Source organism: Indicator indicator, chromosome 10 (assembly GCF_027791375.1).
Source record: "Indicator indicator isolate 239-I01 chromosome 10, UM_Iind_1.1, whole genome shotgun sequence".
NCBI classification, from domain to species: domain Eukaryota; kingdom Metazoa; phylum Chordata; class Aves; order Piciformes; family Indicatoridae; genus Indicator; species Indicator indicator.
Window position 1 is genome coordinate 3204812 of NC_072019.1, and position 18583 is coordinate 3223394.

At 38.4% G+C, this 18583-nt stretch overlaps 1 protein-coding gene across 1 annotated transcript in view; it reads right to left on the bottom strand.

Moving 5' to 3' along the window:
• Positions 1-18583, bottom strand: part of DENND1B (DENN domain containing 1B) — a 161506-nt gene that overhangs the window by 53051 nt on the left and 89872 nt on the right. Inside the window, exon 11 of the mRNA XM_054384311.1 lies at positions 5202-5302. Within this exon, the coding sequence (XP_054240286.1) occupies positions 5202-5302 (101 nt within the window). The remainder of the gene's footprint in view (positions 1-5201; positions 5303-18583) is intronic.

An 18583-nucleotide genomic window follows, 5' to 3' on the forward strand; every position in this document is an offset into this window, starting at 1 on the left:
GGGTACTGCAGATTACTGCTCAGTCCTGGGAAATGAGCAATAAATAGGCAGGTCTGAGTAGCTCGGTGGAAAACAAAATATGAGGGGGTCAGAGGCAAAGAAATTTAAATAAAAAAATCTCTGACAAATAAATGGGAGATAACTTATATGGAGCTACACAGACAGCTATCATACAATAACTTATTTTATTAAGCTGATCATGGACTGATTGGCAATTGACTTCCTGAGGCCTGGGGAGAGTTTTTGCTGCACCAGCTCACGGGGGCTCGTCAATTGGTTCCCAACTCTGGGAGCAAAAGTAGCAATTCTCACCTGTCTGTGACTGCAGCCAGTTTTAGAAAGATCTGCACACAGACTGGATTAGCCAACTGCTCTCATTAACGATGTCCCGCAGGAGAGGATCGATGAAAAAAACTCCAACCAAAACCAACCAAAAAAAGTCAGATCACTCAGGCCAAAACAAAAATTTCATTGTGTTTAGCCTAGAACCTCCTACCAACTTCATCCAGCCTAAAGCCTTAGGCCTTTGTGGACGAAACACAAATTATGTGGAACTGTACATGGGCATCACTCCAAAGCAGACACATTTTCATTCAGCTTCAAAACCCTCCTTAATTTGAACAACTAGAAGAACATAACCAAGCTAACGAGAAGGACTATGAGTGACGTGAAAATGAGGATTCTTCTCCTGACTATGTGGCAAAGGAGGTCCTCTGGCTCATCGCATCAGAGATCAGCCTTACAAACAAGGTGAAGTGGAGAACCTGCAGTGAAAACAAGCGCTGCATCGTGTCTGCATTTTATGCACGCTTGTTCTCTTGTACTCCAACGCTGCTCTAGCAGCTTCACCAGGCCTGTCCTGACTTAAAATAGCTGATGATTTGCTCCATTAGTAAACCTGTCATTAAAAAGGGTAGTGTGTAGCTCTTTTCTACAGAACAAAGCAACAGCTACATCATTTCAATTTTGAGAAGTTAACGGAATAAAGGCACAAAGCTAATTAGATAAACACATCTTGAAAATGCTTGAAATAAAAACTGCAGGTATGGAAAGTCATTTTGATCATTTCCAGCAAAGAATGAATTTCATTACTGCTGGATTCTGAAGCCTTAGCAGTAGAGGTTTATAATACGTACATGAAATTGCTTACTATCATACTACTGGGAACTGCTGTATAGTTTTTCTCTTGCTTATGCACGCTATTACCAAAAAAGTTATTAATCTACAGCATCATTGCCTAAAATAATTACTGTTATGCAAAATATCCAAGTTAATTGGAAAATAATTGTCCCTTTCTCACAAAAACAGGTGTGTATATATCCCAATTCAGAAGACAGCAAATCTCATAAAGGAAGGTTACAATTGCAACTTGAATTTTCTAATTGCATTATGTTCTTAACAGACTATCAGTAGAACAGATGCTTTATCATCCACAGACAAAACTGTCACACATTCTTACATCAGTGATTTAGTTTGCCAAGAACCTACACAGAAATTTGATGAAATTAGCTTTTTCCTTTGCAAAAATTCATTTTATTCAAAGGTAATTACCATATCAATGTTCAAACTCAATTTTTGTAAAAGCTTTCTGAGAATCATAGAATTGTTAGCGTTGGAAGGGACCTCAAGGATCACCCAGTTCCACCCCTACTGCTGTGAGCAGGGACACCTCACACTACATCAGGTTGCCCAGAGCCACATCCAGCCTGGCCTTCAAAACCTCCAGGGGTGAGGCTTCTACCACTTCCCTGGGCAACCTGTTCCAGTGTCTCACCACCCTCATGGGGAAGAACTTTTTCCTAACATCCAATCTGAATCTAAACATTTCTAGTTTTGCTCCATTTCCCCTAGTCCTATTGCTAGCTGACGCCCTAAAAAGTCCCTCCCCAGCTTTCTTGTAGCCCCCTTCAGGTACTGGAAGGCCACAAGAAGGTCCCCTTGGAGCATTTTCCTCTCCAGACTGAAGAGCCCCAACTCTTCCAGTCTGCATCCATAGGAGAGGTGCTCCAACCTTCTTTCTTGAAATCCAGTTACCTACTGGGCTGCGTTCCTATTATTGTTTTGCTTACTACAATGTATAAGAGAAATCAATTCTTTAAAATTAGTCAGAGAACTCTGGGTTTTTGTTAACTCCACTGTGTTTTCTTCCTCCAGAGCTAAAATTAAAATCACTTTTACTGCTTAACATTTTGATGTCTTTTAGAACTAGAAATTTATCATTTCTTCTTCTTTTGGATGATGGTTCCAACTCTCACACTTGAGTTCTCATAATGGAATTCAAGGCTGAGTGAAGCTACTGTGTGTGGAGGGGGGAAACCCTCTGAAGTAAATAAATACAAAGGATGTTCACATACCTTGCAAGTACTCACAACCTGGCCAATGCTAATGGCATTAGAGCCCACACTGATACTCAGTGCCAGTTAGTCTTACTACTTTAGGAACATCTTTTACCTTATGTTTAAAACCAGTCTATCAGGTTGCTTGATAGAACCTAATAGCCTTTTCAACTAAAAAGGCCAAAGTAGAAGAATTTAAGTAATTTTTTTTATATAGATCTGTTTTACTCAAAAATACATTTTTTAGTTTCCATGCTCACAAAATGTACCAGCTAGGTATTTATGTACTTGTATCAAATTCTAACCTCTCTAGAATTGTCTCATCTGGGGTTTTTTGAAATTTTGAAGATTAGAAATTCAATTCATAAGAAAACAAAAATGTGGATTTCTCTCTACATAGGTTAGATGATTAACAGGTGGAAGAAAAAGTTGCAGGATCAGGGCCTATATTTAAACTACTGGACTGAAAGACATTTTATCTTTCTCTTAAAATGGCCTTAGATTCTTGGAATGAAAAACATTATCAAACTGATAATCCCCTACTTCATTTATTTGCATCCCATTTCAGAACAATGCCAAATATGAGAATCCATTGGAGATGTCAATAAAGTCCAAGTAAAGCAACCAGAATAATTTTCTATGAAAATACATGCTAAGCTAACAGGGGAAAAAGGTACTTTTATTAAAAAAAAAAAAAAACACACAACAAACAAACGTGCTCTGTGAAAATGACAGAAAAAGTGAATATACAGAAAAGAATTAGAAAGTTATTTGATTAATTTTAAATTGACATGGTCCTCTTGGACTGCACACTAGCTCTGGCCTGCTATAAACTTTGACCTTATGATTTCATCATTAAAAAAATGATGAAATATTACAGAACCGTGAGGGGGAAAAAAGCATTTACTGTTAATCCACCATAACCTGAGGAAAACCAAGCATCTTGTGTGGTTTTATTACACTCTTCCAACCTGTCTCACAAAAGAACCATTCAAACCAGACATTATCAGACAGAGAAATGTAAATGCACAAAAATCTGAGTTAAAAGGTCAGAATTATAGCTACCGTGGTAAAGTCATCAATTGTACATTTCCTGTCATGAACTTTGTTTCCATTTGAACATCTCTAAAGATGGGCAACTTCTCCCCTCCCCCCCCTCTTCATTGTACTACTTGAAAAAGGGAAATAAATGAGTTTTACAAGTTTAAGAAACTCCATGCTTCTTTTTAATGAGTAAAAAAATTCTCAGGTCACACCATAATGACCTAGAATCTCAACTGTTATGATCATCACAGGAACCTGTGTACAGCATCTAACATTATTATTTCTGGAAACATTATCTTTGCTTAGGAAGGGAAATAAAAAAGTCTCCTAGTATTCAGGATGCACTCTGCAGGGTACAGTTTGAATAAAGGTGTTGATCTGAGTTCTGAGAAAAAGATTTATGGATGATACTGAAGGAATTACAAAGCTTCTGGTGGTAAGCTCAAGTAATAAAAAAACTAAACAAATACATCTCAGCTCTACCCCCCAGTCTTGGTGCATTTTATCAAAGCTAAGAAAAAAAACAATTAGGACAGAGTTTCTTCAAAAGAAAACTATCATTAAAGATGAAAGACTTAGCTATAGTTGAAAGTACAGGGAGGAGTGGGAGAAGACCATTTGATTTCTTTTTGAAAACAATAAATAATATACATACCAAGTATAGGAACTACCAAGGAAAAAGATATACCATGGACAAATGTTGTAAACTTGAGGAAAACCCATCAAAGAGACTTAAGGAAACATAATGAGAACCTTTCTGAAAACAAGAAGTTCAACAGACTGAGTGGAGTTTAATGGAACATTAATATTTATAAGTTGCAGGGGAAAAAACCTAAAACATAAAGCCCAGCAAATACACTAACATAACTTATTTCTGTGAATAAAAATATTAATAACAGAAACATAGACTGATGTTGGTAGGCATCTGACTTTGACGAGGTTTTCATACATAATAGTAATACCTCAGCTCTAAAATGGCTTTAAATGGTTCATTTTTCCACCCAAGATCCATGTGGTCTAGCTAATGTGAAAGTCTCCAGGGATGGATGCTCCCTGATTTAATGGAAACTCTCATTTGGTATCTCTGGCACCACTACAAACAAGATCTCTTCCTAGCCTGAAATCTTGAAACATAGGCATGCGGAAGCATCATCCCTTGAAGGAGCCAAAGTGTTTCAAAAGTGATTCTTTCTTGTTAAACTAAAAAATTTGCTGAAACTACAAAGTCTGTAATGCGAACAGAAAAATGTTGTGAGAAGCAGGACTCCTATAATGAAAATCTGGAAGTACCAAAAGGAGATTTTAAGCCCTTCCAGGAAGGTGTCAGATAGGACCCTGAAACTGGATGGGTCTAAAAGACAAATATTAAGTCACTCTTTAGATCCAAGGGAAGCATTGATACCTGCTATTGTTTGATTCCAGAGGAAAAAAAAAAAGATCGGCTCTCTTCTGAATGCTTCTATCAGTATCATTTATCTCACATTAATGTAAATGCCAAATAAAAGAAAAACATAACACAGTCATCTTTAAATTATGGAATGCATCCTCTAACAGTAAAACAGGAACAGTTATTACAAACATGATTCAAAACACTGCACTGTTCATAATCAGCACTGTAATTCAAGGTACCAATTCAAACACTATGTAAAGGCATGCTGAAGCATCTCTATTAAAGCCATCATTTAAGCATCAGCTGAAGTGCTTTCCTAAACTGGATTCCATACATTCAATCACGTAAGCAGTCAGCGTTTTCACCAGTTACTTAGAATTACAAGACAGGCAAGAATCTCAGAAATGGAGGTAACAGGTTAGCTGTCTTACCAGCAGTAGTCCAGAAGATGTGGAGGAAGCACTGGGATGTAAATGTGTTGCCAATACATTGGATATAACAATGCAGCTGACGCATGAACACAAGCAGTTAACTAAAATTAAAAATACACACACAGAATTGGCAACAAAAAAATATGAATTAAAAAAAATAATATTAAAATAACTTTTAGACATGCAACAATGTTAATCTCTCCAAACCAAATATTATAGTACTTTTAAATTACCTTTAATTGCTTAAAAATATCTATGAAGAGCTCTGAGATACGTATACATTTGCAAGAAGTCAGGCTAACAAGTCAGCTGGAAGTTAGCTCTGCTCAGATGCTTCCTTGGAAAGAGGGAAATAACCATTCACTGCTTGATGTTTATCATGGTCCAGTGTGGGAACTGCCATGAACACACAGAACTCAAGTGCACCCCAGCTGCACCCAGCCCCGCTGTGCAGAGAAGACTCAGAGGAGTGTTTTGGTCCACATTATTTCCAACAACTGGAAATAATCTGTACCTGCATGAAGTCACAGGAAAGCACTGAAATCAGGAGGAGGATTAACTCCTGTGTCACTATCTTGATTTCCGAGCTACCTTGAAAAAGTGAATTAAATATCCCCTGTGACAGCAAAGCAACTTCATTACAATTTTCTCAAATTCCCTTCCCCAAGCAGAGACTGTCAAGTCTGGCACTAGCACCACAAGACAATTAAGGACTCCTTAACCAAGAAAGGAGGTGTTACAACCTGCTTGCCATTCAAAATAGACATCTTTCTTTTTCTACAACAAACAAACAAACAAGAAAACCCCACACCCACTTTCCCCTCCAAAATCCACAGAACTGATTTTAAATATTGTTCAAGTTCACTCCACAACTGAGCAAAACACTCTGAATGCCTAAAGAATTCAAATCTGATCTATCAAATTTCATTTTGCTATCAGGGAGTCATTCAAATTTATTCATTTTACTACAGAGTTACAAGAGAATGGAAAACAAGTAGATTGTGTTCAAAATAAGGTAGCTGCTATCTGGCACACAAAATACTACAAATCTCGTTAAAAAAAAAAAAAAAATTAAAAAAAAAGGGGAAAGCCCTGTGTGGAAGACACCAAGCTTACAGAAAAAGACAAGACTGACCTGATGTTTTATATCACAACAAAACTACTATCTGAGGTTAACTTGATAATGGCACTGTTTATTAAGCATGCACTTCCACAACAACAAAAGGAAGAGCTAAAAATAAAATGTAAAACCCGTCCACGCAGCAAGTGCTAAAACATTATGGATTTTACAGGAAAAAAAATCCTCTTTGTGGAGCAGATCAGCACTTAAAGTGTTCACACCCTGGCTGTCTTGCACATTTAGACTGGTAAATAAAAATTATACTGCAATTTTGCACACATATTTTTACACTAAATGGAAAAAAAAATAATTTACCAGACCAATGCAGCAGAAATCAGGAACAATTACAATTTGTGCTGCATAGTTTGCTCAGCACTCAGATTAATATAACACGATTAAATATGGAAAAGAAGAGGGTCTGAAAGCTCCTGAGGGATATCATTAAGGCAAATTGCCAAAGAATGAAACATGAGCCAGTCAGGAGAGTCTGGAAGCTGCAGTAGTACCAAGGGACTTGAATGTTCGACAGTTGGAGCTTCAGTAATGTGTGAACTGCAGGTTAAGGTATCAGGAGACTCTGTTCACTGACACACAGAATGTCACTATTGACCAGCAAACTGCCCGAGCCTGACAGCTACACTGCAGAAAGCCAAGTATATCATAATTCCAGATTTCAGCTCCTCGTTTCACGTTAACATCTCGCTTCCCGGCTTCACATCAAACCTCTGCAATTCTTCTCATTTTAGACTTCTAGCAATGGCTATTTTAATAATTACCATGTTGTTAGCAACAATTAATTGATCTGCTAGAAGAAATAAATGAGTGCCTCATCCTTCCTTGACACAGTGGGGTTTATGGGGGTTATTTCCATAGTATCTCACTCTGTAGTTTAGCACTACTGATAGCACGGTCAAGATCAGCATCGTGGGGTTTGCTGTTTTATTCAGAATGGATATGGAAGTACTAATTAGTATGGTCACATACTATTGTACATGGGATACAAATTCCAAATACCTACACAAAAAACATAATTTTGTACGTTTCAGTCAGACTAAACTAAAGTATACTGAGTATACAGTTATACAGGATATCCCCCAATGGATACAGCTGCCTCCTCCTCCTCTTAATAGGCATTCTTAAATTATAAATTAAGATGAATGCACCATTGCATGAAGAAATCTTTCCCTACCTCATGCATAAAGCTATGCTGTATTTTAGTTCTCACTTTAAATGTGGGAAGTAGGTAATTCCTTAAAAACATTTGAAGTTTTACTCTTTTCTTTCACAACCTATATTTTGGTGTGGTACTCACACTGGCACCTATTTAGCATTTTTTATTTTAAAAATCTACTACATGCTCAGTTTGGCATCTGTTTAACATTTTTAATTTCAAACATCTACTATGTACTCAACTTGGCATCTATTTAACATTTTTAATTTTTAAACTCTACTACATTTCAGCATTTCCACCAGGAAAAGAAAAAGATTTGATTACTCACACATCAAGTTTTTGTTGCACAGTTCCTTTCTTTTTGTGTTTAATAACATTTTAAGGTTAACATCATATTTAAACCTTTCCATCTCTGCTGCTGCAGGCTTCCACACATTTTAGTATGGCATGAATATGTTTTACAGCTTCCTGGTGTACACAGCCTGTAATAAAAGCAGTTATGGGATTCTGCTGCTCTTCAAACTGTGTGACATTTGAATACTGTGCCAACCCTGCCTTTAAGCAAATACTGATAACTGTACAATTTATATTATGAACTCCGTATTTTCTGGTAAATTCCCTTTTTGTCTTTTTTTACTGTCCACAGTGACTGCATTTCTCTTTAAATAACTTAGCTCTTTGAACTGACACATTGACTCTTCTCTACCTAATAGGGACTACTGTAAATCTTGGAATAATGCTGCATGTCTTAAGTAGCCAGGCAGTTAAAGAGACCTGAAGAGCATTTGGGGATCACATAGAGCCTGACTGCTTACATCAGTACTCAGAGGTCTATAAAGACAGCACTAGATTTGGGGGGTGTCTGAGGACATCTGCACTTGGGAATAGAGACAACTAGAGCCCCAGCAGGCACCCTGCAGAACACTGAAGGAGGGGATGAGTAAGGTGAGAGAGTGAAGCACAAGCTCCTAGGTGCAGAAATGAGCATCTGTTGCTTGAGCAAGCAGTGAAATCTACTGCAGAAAACAATTCTTAGCACTATTTAGAAAAAAAAGGCATTTGTATGGAGCCTATCAGTTGATTGCTATCTATTCCAAAAGGAATTATGAAGATCCACCTTTTAAAACAAATTTGTAAGAAGATAAATGCCACAGATAAGGAAAAAAAAAAAGATCTCTTTTTAAAGGGATTTTTAAAACAATTTTTTAAGAAGAGAAATGCCACAGATAAGGAAAAAAAAATATTCTCTTTTCAAGATAGGTTGCTGTTATCCTAAACTACTTTGAAGTCATCTATAGACATAGACACAGCATTGTATATATAAAGTGAAAGCATCTGTCCATTAGAATTTACAATATATTTATGTATATACACACACATTGCTCAACTCTGCAGTTCAACATATCTTAAATTACAGCAGAAGAATGCTGCAGCACCTGGTTACTAGAAATCCAAGAGTTTACTTCACGTTTTGAGGCAGCAAATGATGTTGAGACATCCTTCTACAGTCCACTGCACTGGAAAAGACCTATCTCAGTGGGCTTTCTAGTCATTATAAAATAGTCAGGCAATTTTTAAGTCAGGTTTTTGTCTGTGGAAACCTATTTGTAAATACTCAACAGAACTTTTAATACTTTTGCTTCCAACAATGTTGATTTTTTAGATGACTTCTCTGTTTTAAAGAATCTCTTCTAGTTTAAGCGACTTTTTTTTCCCCTTCCCAAAAATAAATCCAAGTATGGATTTAAGACTGGGTTAAATATCATGATTGTAAATTACATAAACAACACAAGTCAACTGACCTGAACTAGTTAAAAAATAGCAAAAATGTCAATGTTTAACTCTCTAATAAGTAAATTTAATTTTAAATCGCCAGCACTTACATTGGGCATAAAAAGAACTTTCCTGTCCCATTCTATCAGTAATGAATTTACCAACATTACTGAGTACAACTGAAACTTTAAATCTGCTTCTGATCTCTTCTGAAAGACACTGCAGCCAGCATCACCAGATAAGCTTTCATGAGCCTGAAAAGAAAGTATGTGTATTTTTCCTCCAGAGTTTTATAGTGACTCTGGTACAATAATTTTATCTTTGTCTCCTACTAAAAGAAAAAAGGAAAAAAAAAAGAATGCTGAAACTCTGTGTCTAGTGATAATAGAGTGTCTCCAAACAGTGGGAGAGGAGACCATTTTATAAAGTTTAGTAGTAAAATTCATCACTGGGTGACAGTAAATTAATTATTACCAAATCCCTGCATGACTAGAATATTACAGAAATTCAAGAGAATTATGAGTTACCATCCCCCTTATGGCAATAAGCAGCCCCTTGGGAAGAGCATTGTACTGCTGAACGGGAACAGTCAGGAAAAGTTTTAGTTCCAGGCTTGATCAAAGCAAGGTTTACCTGCTCCTGGGACATGAAGAACACAGCTACGCCTTACCCCTCACGAGGGTGCAGTGATTCTGATGTATCTGCTAACCCAATGCTCAATTCTATCGAACGTTTCTATGCTGAATTTCAAAGGGAATGGCTCCTCTCTCCTTTTTTTTTTCCTAGTTTTAGTTTTTGCTAAAGCACTGCCACATGTCTAGAGTTGAAAGATGCTTCAGCTGAAAGATTTTCTGCAGAGTCACTCATGTTTATTTGATAGCTATTATTCACAGTTTCAACAAGTAACACGGAAATACTTCTTCTGTATCACACACAAAACTTACCTGGCAGGTGTTTTCTATCTATATAAATTGTTTTCTTCAAAGGCTTTTCTATAATCAAAGGTAAAAAAGAAAGGCAGAGCATAGGTGGCAAGCTTGCACACACCGCAACACACAAACTAGAGAGACAGAAACTGATTAGCAGAATCTTGACAGAAAGCCAGAAACTGCAACAGAAGTTAGACAAAAAAGCTGAAGTAAAATTAACCTGTGATACCACACAACCTTTCATAATCTACTGTAAGCAACGACAGAGCTACTGCCATAAAACAATTTCCTGAAAAAACCTTAAACACTGTCAATCTCTGTCAACACCACATCCAGAAATGGGTATTGATGTGCTCTCTCCCTCCTCCCTCACAGTCCCACTGGGCCAAAGAACTGCTCCCCTCCCACTGCCTTGACCACACATATGTTGAAAGATGCCAAAGATTCTGTTTTGTTATCTCATTTACTTATTAATATCTATAGCAATATATTGTAGGGGATAGGTCACCATTTTACTACAAATCCAGTAGCTACCATGAACCTGGACCAACTCTTTATTGTTGTTACCCCAATACTCCCAGTTCACAACAATTACTAAGAAACCACTACTTGCTTCCTGGAAGGGTAACAGCCATACAGGTAAAAGGAAGCCTCTCCTCTACTTTATCACGACTCCAAATACTACTACCTTTGTTAGAAGGGCATCCATATCTAAACCCTATTTGATCAGCAATGAGATCAGACCCCAAACCTGTAACAGATACTTAATGGTTGCTAAGATCTATCTCCCCATCCATTTCTCAAAGAGAGGGGTGAAAAGACTGCTGAGGGGGTAGAAGTGGGAAGGGAATCCATGCTCTCACCAGTTTACCACAGAGCATAAATCCCTTCCCAGCTTTAAAGAATGAACAGTCAGACTAAATCATAAAGTCAGTCCACTCTGCTCACATTGGTGAGAAGTCAGAAGTCACTGATGAAAAGAAAAATTTAGCAATAGAAGAGAAGAGAATATACTGTTCAAGTCACAACATTCAAACCCACTTCTTGTGCATTTCTTTAATTTAGCTCCTGGCTAATCATTTCCCATCTGCCATCTCCATAATCTTTTAAAAGGGAGGATCTTAAATGAGCCATAATGCATTTTCCCCCTGTTGGCAAGATGAGCCCCCCCCCTCCCCCCCAGCTCTCCTCTCTCACAGAGGGGAGAAAGGGGAAAGGAAATGTATTTCCAGTTCACAAATGAAAAGCCACATAACTTGACTCAGTTACTCAGTTTTTTTTATTCCACAAACGTTTTTAGCATTTTTCATAGGTTGAAAATGAAATTTCTGGAAGTTGTCAGCTTTTATCCTTACCAGGTTACAGAGCAGATTAACAGGTCTCCCCTGGTATTTCATTAGCTGATAATAAGCTAATTATGCTTCTTTGTTTCATCTGTTCCATAATTTCAGTTTCCTCTGTACATTCTTGATAATTTGTTTGTTCCAGCTTTAACATTCATTTCCTAACTTCTTAATCTCTTGCTCTCTCCCAGTAACACAGAAGAACACAAACGTACACATCTTTTTGTCTTTTTCCCTCACCGTCTCCTGATCCCCCTTTCTTCCTTCCTTTATTTCATGACCTGTCTCCATGGAAGAAGAGCTACCCTCGCACAAAACAAGGAGATTTTGCAAATGTGTTTGCTTCTGAAAGGAGAGTTTCCAGGAAAATAATTTTTCTGAACACTTCCTTCCCCAGAGTAACTCCATGGTATGTACTTCTGCCATATACTAATTAAGAAGCAGCAGGGAACAGCTTCCTTGTGAATAACTGATGGACAACTTATTTACTGAGAGCAAGAGGAGAGATAACCATTGACTATGTTAGAGTTCATCTCTTCATTGCCGCATCTTGGAAAAATGAGTAGTAAAGCAGCAGTGACAATACAAAAGGGGAAAGTTTGACATAATAGCACACTGGAACAGAGAGCTGGTATTACACTTGTAGACCTTTCACTAAGTCATCTTCACATCTTACGTTTCACACCAGTGACAGGCACTTTTTCAGGGGGTGAGAGAGTTCTAATCACCAGAAGACAAATTCTTTTACTTCCAGTTCTCATACAGCATTTAAATGTCTCTGTTAGACTGCATATGCCTATCGCAGTGCCAGCACTGGCTCTACACGGCATTTTCTTCCACCAGTTTTTACTGAATTGCCAATGATTATAAAAATTGGGGGTTGAAAAAAAAATTAAGTATTTTTTGCCCCAGATGACCTTAGATTTGTTCTTTTTCCTGAAACTGCTAATAATTGAAAAAAATCTAATTCTGAAATTAATTTCTAAACCTGTCTTTCTGTTTATATGCTTTACCTTCACAGTGTGATGGTTTGTTTGTTTGTGGGGTTGGGATTATCTTTTAGGAAAAGAGGATGAGTAAGGGACTGGAGCATGTGCCTTATAAGGAGAGGCTGAGAGCCCTGGGGCTGTTTAGTTTGAAGAAAAGAAGACTGAGAGAGGATTTAATAAATGTTTATAAATATCTGAGGGCTGGGTGTCAAGAGGGAAGGAACAGGCTCTGCTCACTTGCACCCTGGCATAGGACAAGGGGCAATGGATAGAAACTCCAGCACAGGAGGTTCCACCTCAACATGAGGAGGAACGTCTTCACTGGGAGGGTCACAGAGCACTGGAACAGGCTGCCCAGAGAGGTTGTGGAGTCTCCTTCTCTGGAGACTTTCAAGATCCATCTGGATGCGTGCTGGATTCTATGGTCCTGCTCTGGCAGGGGCGTTGGAGTCGATGATCTCCAGAGGTCCCTTCCAAACCCTAACACCCTGTGAGCCTGTGATCTGTCTTTCTGTTTACATGTTTTACTTTCACAGCATGGTGGTTTGTTTGTTTGGAGGGTTGGGATTGTTTTTTAACAGTTCTTCGTGTGTTACATGGATGGCAGGCAGGTAACAGCAATCTGTAACTTCCCCCTTTCATTACAAGAACTTTAATCATTTGCTGACCATACATTTCAATTTCTTTTCACAAATTCTTTCATAATTATTTGTCCTAATATTATGCTGTGGCAATAGGAAAATTACTCTAAATTTCAAGACTGAGAAAGCTTTCCAGGTCTGATTGTGTATCCCAACCACATTTTGATTCCTTGAGATGCTGTAGCTTCATTGCTGCAAATACACTCCCTACAGGTGTCCCAACGAGACCTTAACTGCACCCACAACACACACTTCTGCCTGGTTTATCCCAGGCTGCTTACACCTGAACAATAAAAACCTTACTAAACACCACTTCTCATCTACTCCCAGACCAAATGGTCTAACTGACCTAATATTCCAAAATTAAATCTAATTATGCTTCTGGGAGCCAGTATCAGCAAAATGCCTGTTCTGTCTTGCAAGTTAATGAAAGATTCCCACCTATTTTTTGTTTTCCAAGAGCTAAATTTAGCCCTTGCACTTTTCTGCCAACTATGTCGCAGGATTAAATTTTAGATTTTTTTTTTTTTTTAATTCTAGGAACATTTTTGCATACCATGGATCTTCCAAAAAATACATTTTTAGATAAAATTGTGACTGCACTAGAGTACACAATTCAAATAAATCAGATGCTGTCGTTCATTTAATAGGAACTGGGAGCATCACCCCAGCATAAGGCAATATACAGACATCATTAGCTGTGTGACAGCTCCCAATGCCACCATCTTCTCCAACATGAAAGGTTTACATGGAGCCAGTTGTTCCACTGCCCTGGATCTTTAATTTGCACCAGCCAAATAGATCCAGAAATAGCCAGCTTTTAACTCAGAAACATAAAAATAGGCTCCACACTAACACGTACAGTGCTCCAAAACCACATCCCAGCGATCTGGCCTAGTTACAGAGTGCTACTTTGCAGGTTTTTTTAACCATATCCATGAATCTCCCATATGTAAACCACAGAGAGATTTAAGTGACGTGAGGGAAGCAGACAACCACCACAGTTGTTTTCTGATTCAGTTACGGTATTACTGCCTTGGGATACACAGACTTTGGAATAAAGTCCAGAGTCTTGGATTTAGGGTTGGATGCAGGAGAAGTGATGCAATTCACAAAGATGTGTTTATAGTCCAGGGTGTTTCACTTTCTCTAGAAACTGGTATTACATTCTCCAAGGATCCTCCACGTCTTCCCAGTGCCTCAATGACCACAGATAACTGTGATCAGACCCGAACACGACTAACAAGGAAAGGAGCTTTCCTAACAAGGAAAGCCACAGCTCAGTCCAACTCACTGTGGTGACTGAGGACAACTGCAGGAAGCTCTCTTTGCATATAAGCATGAGTAAGTGACGCTGCAAACGTGTATTTGTGTGTAAATTTATATCCAGTGCTCCTTCACCACAAAACAACTAAACAAATCAATCTTTAATTGACATACATATTTGTTTTTATATGGAACACCAAAGAAACCTACAGCCAGCGCAAAGTGGAACTCTTACCACCACCATGCTCTCAGATGCAACAGACTTGTATTAGCTGAAACAAATACTGGTCAAAAAGGAGACAACATTTAGACATTTGCTTTAAAGAGTAGCATCCTTTCCACCTGCCAGAGTAGTCTGCAGAAGATACACTCTAGTTAGCATATTACTGACAGGATGATGAGAAAGCTCCTGTCAGACACTGGCCAGGCCGGGTGTTTGAGACAAAATGCACAGCCCCAGCTGACTAGTTAGGGAAAGACTGGTGAGGTACAATTACAGAGGCATATGACAAGCTTTCATGCTTGAGTGACTTGAGAACCGATGACATGGCTTTAAACAGCAAACCTTCCTACCCCCGGTCACAAAACAGCAATAAGTCAACTGATGCACTGTTGTAAAATCATGATTTATTCCTTTGCTTTGAATACATGAGAGTGTGGTATGATGTTCTGGTAGACTACCACAGCAGGTGCACTTGGGGCTGAAACATCTAGGGCCTGCCTCCAGCATGCATAAAATCAATGCTGTAGTTCAGTCTTCCTGGAAAAGCCATCCCCAGCACTTCAATAATTTATAGAAAGGCCAAATTAAAAAATTATTTGCAATGCAACTCATACAGCTCCATGCAACTAATGAGAATGCATGCAGATGCAGTGACGTGTGAGGAAAGGGTGGCAGGCAAAAATATACAGCATGATATTTCGGAAAGGTCTTCCTTTAGCAGCTGAAGTGAAACAACCACCAGCCAGCTCTGTAAACAGATCAATTCCTTTGTTCTGTTCATCCTTTCATTTAGTCCAAAGCCACATAATTTGTTTCTCTTTACTGCTCAAAAGACAGAAATGGTAATTTTTATTGCTACAAACAGACTTTACAGAGCATAATCCGCAGGCTAGCTGAATCCATCTCACTCTAACACTAAGCCTGAAGCAAGCTGTGAGGTTGGCGATAATCACATTATTAAAGTGGTTGGAAAGTCAAGCTAATAAAAGAATTAACGGTTAGAGCAAATAATGACCCAGAAGCTATGACAGAAAGGAGTGGTGGGAAGTTTCCACTTATATCTTGGTGGTAATCAGTAGGGCAAGCAGACAAAGATCTCCACCAAAGGAGTTTTTAAAGGGGGTAAAAACACAGAAAATCAATTTAAAGACAGACACAAAGAGTGCACAACCATATCAAAACTCAGAAGATGCAGATAAAACAAAGCCTGTTTGGTTGAAATCAAATACAAGCTGACAATTGAAACATACTCTCAAGATAAAATGCTACTTCTTTTTTTTCCTCCCTCAAATTAATAAACTCTATTCAACAGCTTAAAATATGAAATCTTTCTTTTTTCCATTTCTCCTAAATAGCCTTCTATTTAAATACAGCATAATTTCCCCCTTTTTTCCGTAATAGGACTAATCCTTTTACTTGAGGATAATAAAAGCATGAAATTTACCAGGCAGAAATGCTAGACAAAGAATCCCTGTACATAAGTAAGTGTAGTTTTCCATCCCTGGCCCCCTACATGAAGGGTGAGGAGAAAGTGAGCAAGGCCTTGAATTATGTCCTTTGTTATCAGTCACTGCCCTGAAATAGTGAACCGAAACAGAGCTGATAACTCCAAGGTGACATCACAACCCAGTCCTCATGAACTGGCATAAACACTTGATATTCAGTTAACCCCAAAGATAAGGCACAACTCCCTTAACAGAAAGTTGTACTTGATAGCACTGTTTTTGAACAAATAATCTGTTCAAGTCTCAAGCTGTAATTTAGGAATATGAAAACACGACCTTTGCAGCACAGAAGTACCTGCCTGCTGTGTTCTGCATACCACAGCAAAACAGCGCAAAGCTAGCAAATGCTAACATCCAAATACACATCACTGGAGTATTTGTATTAGATCAAGCAATCTGACATTTTAAAGAAGAAATAACTTATGCCAAAACTACATTTAATCATTCTTGGCAGTTAATTAAGTTCTTACAGCAGATACTGAGAAGTGTTTTGTTTACTTTCTGAACTATATTGCTCTGCTAAGAAATAAATCTGGCAACAGTCCTGTTCTGTTTATGAAACTGATTAGCAGGTATCAGTTCTGACTGAGTTCCTGATAAACCAGGTCTATTTTTTCAGACGTAACTCACCAGTGCAAGCAAAAATTACCCTAGCCCTACAGCAAAAGTGAATCCAATATGATGTGGTGATAATTTCATTTAGCTATGACTTACGTAATGAGAGTAGAGTGAAAAAAATAACCAGAAGAAAGTGAAACTGATGCACTATCACCTTTTGGACTTGACTTGCAATCTACTGCTTACATTGACAGTTTGGGGACATTTTTCAGGATGTCCAAATGCTACTATAAATGTCTGCTATTGCTACCTATCCTTGTTCAGGACAGTGATACAAGTTATTTTAAACTGAGGGTATCAGTTTATTTCATTAAGAAGTTTGGAATAAACAGTTGAATTCTGCACCAAGTTACAGTTTCTCACAAGCAGCACATTACATCTCCAAAGAGCTTGGAATCCGAGCATAGAAAGAAGGTGGTCTCGGTCAGTGCAGTGCGATTCCCATACCTCCTATAGCCACACCACAGCAACAGAGACCAGCTAAGACGTTCAGCCTAACAAAAATAAGTCTTGAGAAGATCCAAACGCAGCCTGAATACGATATGAAATCGTGTTAAGCAGACAGATATGTGCCCACCTACAGAATGAATATTCCACAGGCACAGAGCTGCCATCATGATTCCTATGTTTTGCTACATCAGGTAAATTTCTGCTAAGCCAGGTTCTTTGAAAGAGCTTTCCCTTCAAATTTTCTTTGCCTATAGGTGGTCTTCTTGTAACACTCAGTTCTTCCCCTAGATGCTTGCGTTTTTTTTTGAGGGGGGGAGAAAAAGTGTGATAGAATAAAGAGATTTCCTAAGATAGCATAAAATTTTTGGGGTGGGTGTCAAGTGGATGGGGCCAAGCTCTTTTCAGTGGTGCACAGCAATAAGGAACAATGGATACAGACTTGAACACAGAAGGTTTCACCTCCACATGAGGAGAAACTTCTTTACAGTGATGGTGACAGAGCCCTGGAGCAGGCTGCCCATGGAGGTTGTGGAGTCTCCTTCTACAAAGGCTTTCAAAACCCACCTGGACGCATCCCTGTATGGACACCCTAGGTGATCCTGATTTAGCAGAGGGGTTGGACTTGATGATCTCTGGAGGTTGCTTCTGACCTCTACCATTCTGTGATTCTGTGACTACTAATGTGAAGCTTGCTTAGAACAGTCACTACCTATTTTTCTGGGTTTCACTTGTTCCTGTGGCCTGTGTTTATATGGCCTCATTTTTCCTTCACTCTCCAACCAGCATGGACTGAGTTAGCTCCACACTCTGCAAACCACTGGTAAAGTGCTGTCTTTGTGCATTTCCCTCATTGCTACAGTGACTGAAGATTCAGAGACCCAACACTGTGATGTTTGAAATAAGAGTAAAGCAGCTATATGATTGCTACTATCACCTAGAATTGTAAAACCTATGAACCTTTTGTGGCAATTCTGAATCCTTAATTCACTTTTGACTTAAGAAAGATTTAAAGGGGTTTTATCCATTGTTTATAATCCCCAAATTCTCACTCCTTACATGCACACTTCCGTACTGGAAATGGGCACCCACGAGTGCCAATTGAAACTATTATTTTTTAGTACTATATCCCACCTTGTACCTATGTGTTGAAAATAACTGTTCATTTATTTGATGGTTCAATTCGCAGTGTTCAGGAACATAAAGCTGATTTTCCAACACAGAAAGCACATGAAATAAAATGGTTTATGCAGTACTGATGGGGAAAGGGAAAATAAAAAGGTATCCTCAATGACTGTGCTTAACAAATGTACTCTGTGACGAAAGCTGCTTATAAAGTGACATTTTCTACTAATGA